Here is a 15,902-nt window from a genome sequence, read left to right as displayed (position 1 = left end):
AGATTAATTTTTAATTACCTTAACATGGTTTTAAATATTAATTGGCATAAAATGACATGAATATGCACGAGGTTGTGCGATAGAACTCAACGTTGCGTTTTCACTTTTGATGAATGATCTTAGCATCCGTTTGCTACCGATATTGCGTTCAGATTCAAATCTTTAGCTATATACTATTCGCCTCCGGCTGATGAAGGTTCTCTTTCGTTTAACACTCATTAAAAATGGAATTAAACCAAAACTATAACGGAATAGTGAAAAAAGATCCTATGAATTCAAGAGAATAAGAAAAAAGTCGTTTCCCTAAATTGGAATTTTCTGTTGCACCTGTCTATTTCGTTTAGTTTAACGGTTAACTTGCATACATCTGCTAAATAATATAATTATAAGCTATTTTTTTATTTTATTTATTGAAAAATCAACAGACAACAGGATGTAGATATGTAAAAAAACAAATAGTAAATATATAATATATGTACCATCCGGGTCCAATAACAGATTTTTACAAAGATTATAAAAAAAATGAAAAAGATAAATATAAGGAAAACAAATGAAAAAGAAAAGAATAAAGGCTATAACATGACAAAATAGAATATTGCATAATTAAACTATAGTATTAAAATATTGGAAAAAGGTTATAAAATAGAATATAAGAAGAAATTGAAATTTACAAATGAAAAAGGTAAATACAAAATAAACAAATGAAAAGGAAAATAATGAAAGCTATAACATGATTAAATAGCACATTACATAACTAAAATAAAATATAAAAATATTGGAAATATTGGAAAAAGGTTATAAAATAGAATAGGAGAAGAAATGAATCAATCGGTCAAGATTCTCTTGATGTTAGACCTGAATTGATGTAGGGAAATACCAAATAGATCAACCTCATTCAGCTCTCCGTTAAACATACGATAAACGCGCTGCAGATTAGAATATTTTTGGGAATTAGTATTGAAAGGATCAAGTGAAAAGAGTGCAACGTGTCTAGAGTACCGAATTGGGATTCTGAAATTGACCTTATTCAGTAAATCAGAACAATCAAGGAAACCATTTTTGAGCTTAAAGAAGAATATAGCATCAGTATGTCGTCGCCTGACAAAAAGATTGTTAAAAGATAGGATTTTTAAAATGTCGGAAACAGTAGAATGGGTATAGGTAGGAAAAAGGTAGCGTAAGGATTTAATAAATTTAAGTTGAACTTTCTCAATACAATTAATATGGGATAAATAAAAAGGTGACCAGATAATTGAGGCAAATTCAAGGTGAGACCTTACAAAGGAAAAATAAAGTAATTTAAGTACATAAGGATCATTAAGGGGTGTTGTTGAGCGGAGTAGGAATCCAACAGATTTAAATGCTTTGTTGGTAATAAAAGAAATATGTTCAGAGAAATCTAGTTATAACTTATTGTGTTAATTGGTAACTTTTTCTCTATTGGAAGTTTCGTTTAAATCAATTCATATGGAACTGAAGTTTTTACCGTCATTAAAATTTGTACTGTCACTAAAAAACATTTCATGATTAAATTTATTTTATATAATTAGTGTATAATCAAATATAATCTAGACAAATTCCGAAAATATTGGGAAGGGGCTGGGTTCAAAGACTTATTTTTATTTAATCTTTATTTTTAATGCAAATGCACTCAGCTTTCTTTTATTACAAAGCTATCGAATTAATAAGATTTTTTTGGTAAAACTTTTAGTATGCTTTATTATAATAGGCAGCGTTATAATGATGGATTAAATTAAAGGTTCATTTTAGTAAGATGAGTCACGGTAAAGAATAAATGTAAGAGGTAAAATAAACTATATAGTTTAAAAAGCTTCCAAGTCTTAAAAGCATTTTAAATTGAATTTTTTTAATGATAAATAAATTCATTATGCTGATTTATTGTCAATCAAGTCTTATAAAAATGATTTATTGTTATAAGCTAACTCCTTAGTTCTAGCTGTATGAATGTATGTATATACATATGTAATTGTGAACCTTTTTTTATTACAATAAATTTTTTTTTACACAATTTTAAATGACTCAATCAAATGTATAAAAATAAATTTCAAAGTAAAAAATTTAGTTGTTTCCTGAAATATTACGTCAGGGATTGACAGACATGGTGACCTTTGATGTAAATATATGTATGTAAGTTGCAGTTAAAAAATTAATCAATTTCGTAGAAAATTTGTGTTAGTTCTTATGAACTGAATGTATTTCGAGCTCCTTGAAGTCCTTGAAGTTAGGATGTAACCCATAAGGTCATAGGATATAGGAAAAACCCAAGAATAATATCCTAATAATTTGCACTGCTATTTGAAAATACCGCCATAATCGCTAGAATATGACACAATTATCGTGAAATTAAATTATAAGTAATATAGTTATCGTATACGCTCCAATTAAATCGTGTGTTATTTATTATTTACATATTGTGTCCCAGATTTACATTATTAATAATGCTTGTTTATTCCGTTTTGGACATCAGTTGCAATTTGTGTGCCACATTTAATACACCTACTAATCATTGGGAGCAAATTAGCATCAAAATGATCATCAAAACTGCCTTTTGTTATCTTTTTTTGTTAATTTTACAAACGATCGAGTGTAGAAGTCCTACACATCACCAACAATCTAATGGTGAATATAATCAATTATTTATTGTCGATATGTATATTATTTATTGTTGATGATAGGAATTTATTATTGTATGATTAAATAGGAGGTAGCGTTTTTGCTGAAAAACAAATTAATTTTGAACGTTCCAAAAGGTTCATCTCTTTTGGAAGATTTCAGGTATTATTATTATAAAAAGATGCTAGTACTTATTATTATTAGATTGTGTTTTTATAATTCATATGTGCTTATTTTCAGGCAGATCAGTCTTTTCAACCTTGCATGGCACCCGGTAATCGTACAGGTCACTGCAAATATCTTCACAATTGTTTTATGAGCGAATTGAGTGCAAATCTAGTTCAATTTATCAATACTTTTTGCAGGATTGAGAATTCGTAAGTTATCATTATCGCAGATTCTTGTTTTGCTTGTATTGTAAATAAGAATGTTTAGGACTTCTTTAGCTAAGACTTGTGTTACTTAAATTATAAACACTGTTGAAGTGATGAATATTTGGTCGTAGGTTTATTCCAGGAATTTGTTGTCCAGATCAACTTGAAGAAAAGGCAAATTTAATTCAAGATCCTGATTTGAGTCCCAGGAACGATATAGAGGAAAATGAGATAGAAGATAATAATGTTGGCATCACTCCATTTAGAGGTAATTTTCAATTCAAGTAGGTGTAATTCAAACCGAATATAAGTTGGATGAAATTAATCATTACAATGTGGTAGGTTGTGGAATAAGTTCTCGATACAGACCTAAAATAGTGGGAGGCCAACCTGCAGATCCAAAGGAATGGCCATGGATGGTAGCACTTCTCCGCAGTCAGAATATTAATTTTTGTGGAGGAGCCTTAGTGACTAACAGACACATCATTTCAGCAGCTCATTGCACTAACGGGTAACTTTTTAAACTTAAAATCAATTTATATATACCATATGTATAACAAAACATGCAGTTTACATTGACAATACAATTGTGTTAGGTTTAAACCTCAAGACATAAGAGTAAGACTAGGAGAATACGACTTTACTCGCGATGGAGAGACAAATGCAAAAGATTTCAGAGTTATAAATGTTAAAGAACATCCCGAATACAATGCTGAAACGTTCCAAAACGATATATCGATGCTTGTAATTAATCGCCCGGTGAGATTCGACGATTCAATCAGACCCATATGTCTACCTACAGCTCTAGACGACTTTGCAAATAAAATGGCAATAGTTGCTGGTGAGTGATCATTGAACTAGAATAACATTATGAAAGCAACGATGCTAGAAGTTAATAAATTGTTCAGGTTGGGGTACTCAAGGGTTCGGCGGACCAACCAGTGATGTTCTTCTAGAAGTTGATATACCAATATGGCCGCAAGACAAATGTGAGGCTGCATTTCCTCAAATTGTTATTCCAGAAACGACTTTGTGCGCCGGAGCTCTCGTAGGACGCAAGGATTCTTGCCAGGTATAATTCAATTGTTTAGAAGTTTCAATCTTATGCTTATTATATTATGTTTATTATATTTATAGGGTGATAGTGGAGGTCCGTTGATGCATCAGTTAGAGAGTGGTCGTTGGATCACTGTTGGAATAGTGTCGACAGGTCTTCGTTGCGGACAACCAGGACGGCCGGGATTGTATACACGGGTCAACCAATACTTGCCATGGATTGTTCAAAATACACTTAAGTGATTGATGCCTTAGATTAAATTAAATTATTTTGTAAATAAATATTTGATATAGAAGTAAATAAAAATTCGATCAGTATTTAACTACATTTTTTTTAAATATAATTTAAATATAATAACTACATTTAATATATTTTTTCAGTAATTGATTACAAACTACATAGCTGGCCAATTTGTTTATAAAAGTAAAGGTACTTAGTGTTGTTAGCAGTGAATATGAATACCATTATGTGCTCATAGAGTTACAACAATGTACTTAATTTTTTTAAAAGCATTTTTAAAGTCATTTTTACCTTAGAAACTACATACTGTGGTCTATCTTTTACATCCAAGTCCTTACAATTAATCGGCAAAATTCAAATTCAAAATGAAATAATTTTTTGTAGTCTTGCCTTTTGGAATTAATCTTTGTAAATAGTGTTTTGATATGGGAACAATATAAGCGTCCATTTTATAAAATAAATGTGTATTTAAAAATCAATTTGTACATTAAAAAAATGTTTCTGTACATTACAAAAAAATTATGTGCATTTCTGAATTACAGATACAGATTGCATTAGAAACTTTGCTTTGATCATTGAAAAAAATATTTGCTACTTAAAAAGCGGATGTGTGTACTTAAATGTACATATATTACAATGAGCTAAATACGAACCGATAACGACCAACGCTTCTCTCTACTGGATTCCTACTTTTTTACTCTTTTGCTTGCGACCTACGAAACCTACGACCTTAGCTTCGACTCTACGATCTGACATCATTATTTATATTCATACTTAATATGTAAACAAAAGTAAACACTTTTGACAGTTGACACTTTTTGTATCTACATATTTTAATACTAAAATCTATTTTTTGAATGATCGTTTTATAGTTTTTCGTTTGATTTCATTTTATAGTGGCAAAATATTTTATTCGATGCACAATACGAGATTGTTTAATGCACCGAAAATAATGCAAATTTTTAATGCACAAACATTTTTTTTAAGATACAAAGTAGTTTTCTCAATCTACATAAAAAAAATTGATATATGTATTCAACCGGTCTCCGTGACGAGCCAGAATATTAATATTATTATATTAATAATAATATTATTATATTATATATTAATGTGCGCGCGCAGAATACGGGAGGAAAAGCCTGTTCCTCTTGTTCCTGTTGTACCCTGCTCGCGCAAATTAAGTGAGTATGTACCGTTTACCATGCACCCTTTTTTTATCTTTCGACTTAAGATCTTTCGATTTTCGATCTTTGCCTTCGGATATTTGTGTTGTCTGTAATTTAACATTCTGGCTCGTCACGTAGACCCGTATTCAACTCAATGGGACCGTCGACACCTACAATATTACTTACAATATTTTCCATTACCAGTTCCTAAATAGCAACCGCAAGTTGCAATATGGGAACTGGATATGGAAAATATTGTAAGTAATATTGTTGGTGTCGACGGCCCCAATGAATCGTTTTTCAACAAACTTGATAATATTTGGCAGCAATAATGTGATATTATTTATTATCATTCAATTTTTTGAGTCGACTTTTTCAAAAATATAGATAGAAAGAGATAAGAGATATAAAAAAGTTCTCTTAATTGTAATAGTAAGTGAAACGTAAAGGAGGTTTGTAAAAAGATATTCGCGAAGTTGTAATTTCAAAAATTAATTATTCATGTGGAATAATTCTGTTATGCAAATCTGCACTTCTGGTTATTATACATTATTTTGATCCTAAGCTATCACAGGTTCCGTAGTGTAGTGGTTATCACGTCTGCTTTACACGCAGAAGGTCGCCGGTTCGATCCCGGCCGGAACCACTCTTTTATTATTTTTAAATTATTACAATGACGCTTTTTTTCTTTAAAATTTTTAATTTAAAAATAATCTATATAGTTTTTTTTATTAAAAATTGATTTAAAATAAAAAAAAATAATATAATAACATAGAAAATTTATTTTGATCTTATTATACAATATATTGAGACATCTATTAAAAAAGTATAAAAACACTATATAAAAATGACTACTGGCGCAGTTTTTAAAAATATAGTACAATAGTAATTATTACGATTTACATTAAACAAGTACTATAACTGTGAGCCTTACTTTTCAAAAGTGATACTCTTACTCAATACTAATTGATAGCTGTATACTTGAAAATCTAATTGCCCAATTACCGTTCATTCTCTATATGTAAACATTTTGGTCATAAAAGTAAATATGATTTCCATAGAACATTTTATAGATTTTCAGCATACTTTTCAATCTGACCAATAATGTAATCCATATCAGCGGTTTTTGGTGGTGGATGGCAAGTCAAAACAAGCCTGAATAAGTTTTTCAGGTTTCTATGCGTTATTGGGTTGTATGCAATGACGGCTATACCATTCAATATCAACTGTTCCTTGACTTTCGGTGCAACCTGTAGAATAATTTTCGTTGAATATTATCACAATGTCATCATACTGAAAATATTAATCACATCACATAAACTTACCTCGCTAATTTTATTCCACCATTCTTCAGTCCTTTCCTGGTTCCTCATATTAGATGGTATATAGTAAAAGCACACGTTGGTAAGCGGTTTAGTTTTCGTCACCATTTCAAATCCTGGACGACTTGCCATCTTGTTCCTGAGATAGTCCGAAACGGACATGGCGTTATCCACGAGCTTCGTCAGTCCATTATCACCGCGAGCTTTCCACATCAGCCACAGTTTAAAAGCATCATCCTTAAAAAATGGCATAACTTCAGTATTCCTCAATACTTATTCTAATTCAAAGTACTCACTTTCATTGAAAAGTACTCACTTTCCTTCCACATTGTACACTTTTATCTCCAATATCATAAGATACGTCGTAGAACTTATCCTGTTGGAAAAGATAGTTGGCGGCTGCTGAATTGCATGCATGCATTAAGCCTTTATGTCTAACGAGGAAGATGGAGCATTGAAGTGGAGCACCGAGAAGTTTGTGCGGGTTCCAAGCTAGTGAGTCAGACCTGAAAGTTTTGGGACACGTGTAAGAATCTAAATTTTGACACGAGCTAATTGTGTTGTGTATCTTTTTTCGTTAAGTTTAGGCATTTCCGGTTATGTCATCTGTGCTAGCTTATACATACAATAGTCTACCTTTCGATTCCTTTCAAAACAGTCCCGTACTTCTCGGAGAACTTCAACGAGCCGCCCCAGCAAGCCTGTAAAAGAAAATAGTTCTGTGAAACTGTAAGAAGTTAAGTGTAAACATTATCAATGAAAGTAAAACGGAAACTGCTCATTGATCTCCAGTTACAAGAATGTAACCAGACTGGCTTTTTGCTCTTACGATGTAACTATGTACATGAACTGCGCGTGCGCACATGAACTTCCTTAAATGGTAACTTGATTTCAATTGTAAATCGTATTTGAACACATTGATTCAACCAATGCGGTGAAGATCCGGGTTCAGAAACAGTCAAAAGTGACAAAAGAAGTGTTTGGTTTAGTTTGAAAGAAAATTACACTCGCACGTAAAGTGCTTTGTGTTGATATTTCGTGGGTTACATTATCTGCGGTGACTTTTACCTGCTTCCAATACAATAAATGAACACAAAATATCTACCTGTCCATATCGATTCTGTCCCATCTTTTCACTAGTTTGGAATGTAAGTGGATTAAAAAACTGCATCGATAGAAGGTGACCTAAACTTTTTGTGAAAAGTGCATTCCATCTCGCAGATAGATTTTTCAATAAAGATAGAACTACTTCAATATAATACTTGTTGGATCAATTACGAACTCACATCTACGTGCATCCAAACTCCATACTTCTTGCAAATATCTGCAATTTCTTCGAATGGATCAAAAGCCCCTAAAACTGTAGTCCCAGCTGTAGCATTGACGAAGAAAGGTGTCATACCCTCTGCGACAGCTTTCTTCAGCTCAACTTCTAGCTGTTCTGGAATCATGCGACCTTCGTCATCGCTACGAACCTTAATTAAGTTCTTTGTTCCGATACCCAGCCAATTGGACAGCTTCAGCAAAGAGTAGTGACTCTGAAACAAAACCATATTATCAACAAATATCCAAAAACGCCTAAAATTTTAAAGAACTTCAACTGACATCTTCTGAAGCAAATAGAGCCAAACGTGGTAGAGCAGCCATTCCATCTTCTTTTATATTCGGAAAAGCCTTGTATCTTGCCAGTACTAATCCATACATGTTAGATATACTACCGCCTGGGCATAGTATACCGTCCGTTTCTTCAGGATATCCAAACAATTTTGTTGTCTTTTTAAGCACTTCTTGCTCGACCAGTATCAGAGCTGGAGCTACTTCAAACGTGTATCTAATTATTTAAACAATTAAGTAATTTCGGCTTTTACTCTATTTGGAGGAACTAGTACATTAAGAAACTTACTGGCTGGTATTGAGAGCGTCTGTTATCCAAGACCCTGCCAACCCATAATAGTCCGTACCACCATATAATTGAATATAAAAATGTCTGTGACCAGTCTTCACACTGTACTTCAGAATGTTTTGGCAGAATTTTTTCAATTTCTCATCATCAACTCCGTCTGCAGCATCGTCCAAAGATAATTTTAAAATGGCCTGAAAAAAATCAATTATCATTTAATTACGTGTTATTATAATATTAATTTTTCAGACCAATTGGTTTATTTATTTACATTGACCTAAGATTGTTTAATAATTGCTCAATAATAAATAAATTGTATTTCCTCGTACAATTAATGCATTATTTAATCAAAAGTTCAACGTTCATTTTATTATGCGGTGATTTTAATGTTTTAATTATTATTAAATTAATTAATTAAAAATGAACAATTTAAAATCTAAATATGGACATATGTACATATGTAGGTGGAAAACTTATAATATTTTTTAGATTTTTAGCAAGAAAAAAATTCCACTTCTACATATGTAGTTAAGCAATATCAACAATTCTTTATACATACAATAATTTCATAATATCATGAAACACAATTATTAATTTGATTTTATGGAATATTTATATATATTTAATTTTGGTATAATTTTATGTCATTTACAGATATGAAATATTAATTCAACAAATGAATCAGTTTCTGAGAATCAATAGTGAAGCAAAACATGGAATCGCCTTGTAAAAATCTGAAAGTCTGAATTTTAAATGAAAAAAAGTTTCAGTTTTCAGTTTATCAAGTAAAAATTTTATGGCCGATATTTTTTTGGTGGAAACATCATTTTATCTAACTATGATATACATGTAATCACTTCGTGTTACGATAAAAAAAAATTTATATAGTATACGCACCTACGTCCATTACCGGTTTACCTGTAAATGGCCTGAAAAATAGCTCAGTAATCTATCGGTAAAATATTACTTTTACCGGTAAATCAACAAAATATATTCGCTGCGTTTTATCACATCCCCACCTTTATTTTATATTCTGGCAGCACTGGTCCGACCCAGTGCTTCATCCGGTAGAAAAAAATATACAATAATGAAAATAATAGTAGTAATTATAGAATTTAAGATTCCGATAATCATATTACAGTAAATAGTTCCATCTACGACTATTTTTATGTTATTACTAAAAAAGTCTTCATTTGTGAATGTAGCTATTAGAAATAAAATTGAAGTAAGGTAATATTTTGTCAAAAAATTATCGAATTACCGGTAAATGGAAATTACGGTAAATTGGACTCCCTAGTACCTAGTACATATAAAGTGGTTTAATCAAAGAATCAAGATTCGAATCAGGTGCACTTTAAATTAATTGCAAAATTTTTTTCTAATAGTATCTATCTCCTCTGAATATTATAAAATTGAAGAGAAAATTTCCGCAGCGAAATTTTTCTAAGTGCACTTATTTTGGTTGAGAAAAGGGGTTCCGATTTCTAATACATATCGATAAAAACAAAAGGCTTTTTAGATTCACGCTTTAGACAAGCGCTAATTTTCTTATCTTTTTTTGGGCCTATCTCTATTATACACATATTAGATAATACACATTCTGTATTTTTAATGTACATTTAAAATTACAGGTTAACAAAGGCCAAAAGAAAAACCTGACGCAAAGCTGAACCCTAACAGCCATAAACAGTTTTATCGAAATATAAAATACCTGCATAATATATATGTATGTACATATATAAAAATTATAATTTAAGTGCGTAAAATAAATGCGCCGCGGTTAAAATTTTCCCTAAACTAAGCAATTCAATATCAAAACAACTACTATGTAGTCCAAATAAACAAGGTCAATGCGTAATTTATGTATGTATAAATAAATAAATTCGGGAGTGTGTCCCCACCCACTCGTAGTTTCCCACTACACATTTCATACACATGGCTTACATTTAAATTGGTCGGATGCTCGAAATCGACAACTTTGACATTGCTGTTATCGGCACAGATGAATCCGGAACTCTTCAGCATTCCAGGAATTGAATCCAAAAAATCTGATCCATCTCGATCCATGATTTTCACAGATAATTTGCTAACAACGGTGTCGAAAAGAACGTTTGGTAACGACTGTTGACTGTCAAATATACACATACGAGTATGTTACTGAGTACTGTTGAAAAAACACGATGACATAACTCACAGGTAGTCAAACTTTTTCGGCACAGTATTTGAATATTTTATGCGACGCATGGAAACATTTACATACAATGTACTGTGGGCCGAAATTTCGGTAAAGAAACTTTTAAGAGGGCTGTACACCCGAAAACTTAATTTTGTTACCGTTCCTTTCTTCGATATATATATTGAGTGTATGTATATATTGAGTGAATGCGACAATATATATCAATATATATATTGAGTGAATGCGACAGTTGCGCTTCGACCAGATAAAACGTATTTTAAATTGACAAAATCGAGGTTTCGTATTCTACTATTTTCTCCTCCAAAACTGGACCAATTTTTAAAAAAATTTCATCATCGGTATGAGAAAGATACTTTCTGTGCATCTATCGGCGTATTTTTTTAAAAATCGACCGTTAAATAAGCACGCTGTACTCGTTTCGTGGGTGTAAAAAAGAGGCGATTTTATAGATTTTTGGCGGCTCCTAGCTCCTTTAAAAAATAATTAATCAAAAAAATAAAACGATAGATGCACCCCAATGGTGGATATCCATAGCATATTAAAAAATAATTTCTCTAGTGCCCTAATTGAGGAAGGGAGAAGTATAGTACGTTTGTATGGACAAGGTTCTGCTGTCCAGCCCTCTTAAGGATGCAACGAATTTTACCTGAAACCTCTTGATGATACGAGTGCACCGGATGAAGGTTTGATACAAATGTAAAATAGATCGATTTTGTTCAAAAGCAAACCGAACCCAATCAATCTCATAATTCAAAATAAAAATTTGAATCATATTTGCTTATTTTTTTTTTTTTACATATATACCAGGAAGGCCTTACAGGTAAACCCCAATGCGCCTTCCTGACCAATCAAAAATTACAATTACAATTACAATGCAGCATTTTTATTACAAGTCGTTGAATTACGACACACTGAAAAAATTGGAAATTAACGAGACATCTATGAATTGTACATAAATTTTAATGTACATTAATCATACTCACAATAGTGGTGACATTGAAGGTAGGAAGGATTTTCAGCCGATTTTTAAACGGGAACCGTTTCAACAATGAAATCATAGAAAATTGGCAAACTTTGATAGGAAACGATCACCCTGGAGTCACTAATATCCAAGTCTGACTAGCAGCACTACAGATGTACTCAGAAAAATTATTTTCAATCGAGGTCAGCTCATGGGATCGAACCCGGCGCCTCTCGGTGTTAAGCAGAAGCTTAACGACCGAGCTATGCTGCTGGCTATAAATCTATTATTTTTAAAAGATAGATCACATAAGTTGTTCGATGTTCATATGTATGTATAGTAGTTGGCCTCTTCGATGGTTTTTCAATGGTGCTAATTAATTGAACTTTAATTTTGACCATATTCACTTTTTTAAATTAATGTAGCGTCATAACTAAGCTTGTGCTATTTACCATGAAAGATGGTTTGCCTATTGTCAACCTCCAGAGCAAAAACAATAGAAATTGACAATAGTGAACACATTTTGCACGATGAGCTGAGCTTAATATGCCAACGTCCATGCGATGATATTTCATAGGGTGCTTTTTTTTTCTACCAGTGCCGGTTTTAGGGGGGGCTGCGTCGGGCGGCCCCCAAGGGCGTCGAGTATGTTGGGGCGCCACTCCATGCACCGAAGGCGCTTTAAAATTTTAAATTATGGCGCCAAAGACCCTAAAAAATTTTAGATCAGAATGCCAAAGGCGAAACTTAAATTGATTATTTGAAATTGAAACTTATCTGGTCTACAATGTCACAAAATAATTTGTCACAATTTTCTAGGGGCGCTTAGAAAAAATTGCCCGAGGTTGCCATACCGTACCATACCCATACCATACCATACCATTCGCCATACCATACCCAGTACCGGCCTTACACCCGTAAGGCCGGTACTGGGTATTACACTAGTATACTTATAATAGGTCCAAATTTAAAACAAAGAAATCTAGTAGATACTAAGTATCATGTTGCGTAGGGGTGGGTGGAGGATCCAAGTAAAAGGCCAACAGTCGTATCACAGCATTCATTGATGATTAAGGAGATACACGCACTGTCACTGCTCAGTCCAGAATGCCCTGATATCGCCTAAGTATCGCCTTATAAGGGATAGATCTCTCAGGACATCTTCGACGTCTAATTTGTTTACCTATTGTTATGGTCACGTACGGATATGTCTTCCCACGACACGGTACAGGTCAATTCTGCGAAAGGACCAATACCAGCCAACTCGGTCGCCATTGTTTAGCCTACATGCACTTAGCTTATCGCTAATCCTTAAAACCACTTACACCGGTCTCACGGTCTCTCAGGACGCTACCCGGCCTAATCCGATCGCAATTACTCGGCGGCTCTTTTTAGTATACGTAACAGTATCATATAATGAAAATAAATTGAAGTATGTATTTTATGTATTGGTATTCGCCATACGAGAGTCAAAATGCATTCATTGAAAATAATCATCACATCGTTATAAACATATGTATGCGTGATTTGTTTACTAATCGCTGATGGTTTTATGCTTTTTCATTGACGTTGGTTCAATTTTAGTTACTGCGAGATGGACAGTCACATTTGCATTTTTTCACAGAATTCAAATTACCAGGTTGTACTCTAGTAAGGAACATGTTGTAATTTGAGCCCATCGAAGACGGATGATTGCAGATAACAGCCATTAATGGCAAATCGTACTCAAGGTCTTATGATGTACTCTCGTCAACTCAATTCATCAATGTATTCAAGTTGACCCAAGATTGCCTCCGTTGTTTGATAATATGCATTAATTGCACTTCCTCGCACTATGAACGCATTCGTTGTTTTTTTTTTAAATCAAAAGTTCAATGGTCGTCATTTTTAAGTGCGACTCTTAATATGTTAATTTTTAATATTTGGCGACCGCGAATATAATAATAGATTCACAATGTAAAAACGTCGGATTACGCAAACTCGAATAGCAGATGGTGACAATTTATTATCGTCGGATTGATTCCCATTATTGTTTGCACATGTGTCTGGATTAAAATGGCGGTCTCTGAATTTATTTCATACTGAACGATTGTAAATAAATGTTGGAAAATAAATGCAAACGTCAAGTTCGTGTATTGGTGAAAATACGTCAAGGTCATGGTAGAAAAATCGTAATTTAAATAATGAACTTTTGACCTCCTTGTAAAAAATGTGTAGGAATTTTCTTTTGACTATTTGAAATATTTTCCACGCGGTATGGTGTACTTTGAAAAATTTACTATTATATTTAAACTAGTGGTATGTGTGCACATAATTGTGCAGTCGGTAAAATTTAAATCGATTTAAAATTTAATTAATTTCTTTTAAAAAAAATTTATGGTTTTTGTCGGCCGATCATGTGAACGATGTGATATGCCGCGTCTCTTTCCATGATATATGATTCCAATGGGCAGAAAGAGAGACGGAGCGTTTTAGCGAACATTCACACGCATTTTACACGCTTGGAGGCACGCGGGCACGCACGCACGCACGCACGCACGCAATAAACTATTATTATATATGATAAAATAATAATAATATTTTTTTTATTCCAGACGAAAGGGAGAATAGTGCAATCCCCATCGTCTATATATAATATATAGATAATAAATACAATAGTATAGAATAATAATAAAAAATAAGAATAAAGTTAGAAAGAAATAAATAAATATATAAATAATGAAAGCGCTGCAGTCGAATTCTTTTGATAAAATTAATTTCGATAGATTTATAATATATTTATGTAGTGAAATATATAAATATGCTCTGTAGATTTATTTTTTATCATGAAATTGAATATACTTAATTGTACATACATATAATATATGTAATTGAAAACTTTATTTTGATTGAAATTTTTTTTTGAATATACATACATACATACATACATGTAGATATTTTTCAAGTAAGAAAATATGTAATTATTATTTATTTTCATTTTTCTTTTTAGTCGTATTTTCGCCAAAAATTAACATTCAATAACAAAAAAAGTGTAGTGAACAGAAGTTTTTACGAAAAATGATCACATTTTCTGTAGAAAATCATGTTAAATTGTACGTAATTATACTACTGTTTTGTTATTATTATTATCATTTATTTATTAAATAGCAAATTTCTAATGAATTATTTAATAACAAAACAAGGGTAGTGAACAGAAGTTTTTACGAAAAATGACCACATTTTCTGTAGAAAGTTATGTTAAATTGTACGTAATTCTACTACTGTTTTTTTTATTATTATTATTATTAATTATTTATTAAATAGCAAATTGCTGATGAATTATTTAATAACAAAGCAAGGGTAGTGAACAGAAGTTTTACGAAAAATTGCCACATTTTCTGTAGAAAGTCATGTTAAATTGAACGTAATTCTACTACTCTTTTTTATTATTATTATTACTATTTATTTATTAAATAGAAAATTGTTAATGAATTATTTAATAACAAAACAAGGGTAGTGAACAGAAGTTTTACGAAAAATTGCCACATTTTCTGTAGAAAGTCATGTTAAATTGAACGTAGTTTTACTACTGTTTTTTATTGTTGATTATTATTATTATTATTATTTATTTATTAAATAGTAAATTACTAATGAGTTATTTAATAACAAAACAAGGGTAGTGAACAGAACTAACAACTATAATATATCATAGTTACCAAAATTATGATTTAATATGCAAATATATACCCATACATACATACATATGTATATGTATATAAAATCAAAATACATTTATTCGCAAATAAAATTGTGAGAATGGATCCACATAAATCGTGAGTTACCACAAATCATTTGTGTTATCACTTACTTTTAAATCATTCGGCTGTTCGAATCTGACGACTCTGACGTCGTTATTATTGGTACACAAGACCTCGGCATTTTTCAGAATTTCAGGCACCGAATCCAAAAAAGCTGTCCCATCTCGCTCCATGATTTTAGCACTGCAATAGCCACGGGAAGAAAGTCAATCTACCACTGTCGAGTTTAGTCTGACAAATGTGACTGCTCGATC

General features: G+C 31.9%; 2 protein-coding genes, 1 long non-coding RNA gene and 1 other non-coding gene across 5 annotated transcripts in view; 3 read left to right on the top strand and 1 right to left on the bottom strand.

The window, feature by feature from the left end:
• LOC143916668 (uncharacterized) overlaps window positions 1-15,902 on the top strand; it is a 265,871-nt gene that overhangs the window by 245,883 nt on the left and 4,086 nt on the right. The gene's annotated exons all lie outside the window — the stretch shown is intronic.
• LOC143917335 (proclotting enzyme-like) lies at window positions 57-4,385 on the top strand. Its single transcript, XM_077438816.1, has 10 exons — window positions 57-71; window positions 124-206; window positions 2,444-2,640; window positions 2,723-2,796; window positions 2,875-3,011; window positions 3,140-3,276; window positions 3,351-3,519; window positions 3,605-3,849; window positions 3,917-4,080; window positions 4,146-4,385. The coding sequence occupies exons 1-10, from the start codon at window positions 57-59 to the stop codon at window positions 4,305-4,307; spliced, it is 1,383 nt and encodes a 460-aa protein (XP_077294942.1). The 3' UTR covers window positions 4,308-4,385.
• On the top strand, window positions 6,045-6,117 carry TRNAV-UAC (transfer RNA valine (anticodon UAC)). The gene has a single exon. It is a non-coding gene; the product is annotated as a tRNA-Val (tRNA).
• Window positions 6,234-10,885, bottom strand: LOC143916660 (acidic amino acid decarboxylase GADL1). Of its 2 annotated transcripts, none has more exons than XM_077437857.1 (8): window positions 10,638-10,885; window positions 8,697-8,887; window positions 8,399-8,624; window positions 8,080-8,331; window positions 7,430-7,494; window positions 7,110-7,299; window positions 6,797-7,030; window positions 6,234-6,721 (listed from the first exon to the last, which is right to left on the bottom strand). In XM_077437857.1, exons 1-8 carry the CDS (start codon window positions 10,836-10,838, stop codon window positions 6,539-6,541), a joined length of 1,542 nt encoding a protein of 513 aa, XP_077293983.1. In that variant the 5' UTR covers window positions 10,839-10,885; the 3' UTR covers window positions 6,234-6,538. The 2 variants fall into 2 exon arrangements, with proteins under 2 accessions (XP_077293983.1, XP_077293984.1); XM_077437858.1 differs by lacking the exon at window positions 10,638-10,885 and adding an exon at window positions 10,405-10,494.

Source organism: Arctopsyche grandis, chromosome 9 (genome assembly GCF_051622035.1).
Source record: "Arctopsyche grandis isolate Sample6627 chromosome 9, ASM5162203v2, whole genome shotgun sequence".
Lineage (NCBI taxonomy): Eukaryota > Metazoa > Arthropoda > Insecta > Trichoptera > Hydropsychidae > Arctopsyche > Arctopsyche grandis.
This window is presented reverse-complemented; position numbering and strand designations above follow the sequence as displayed.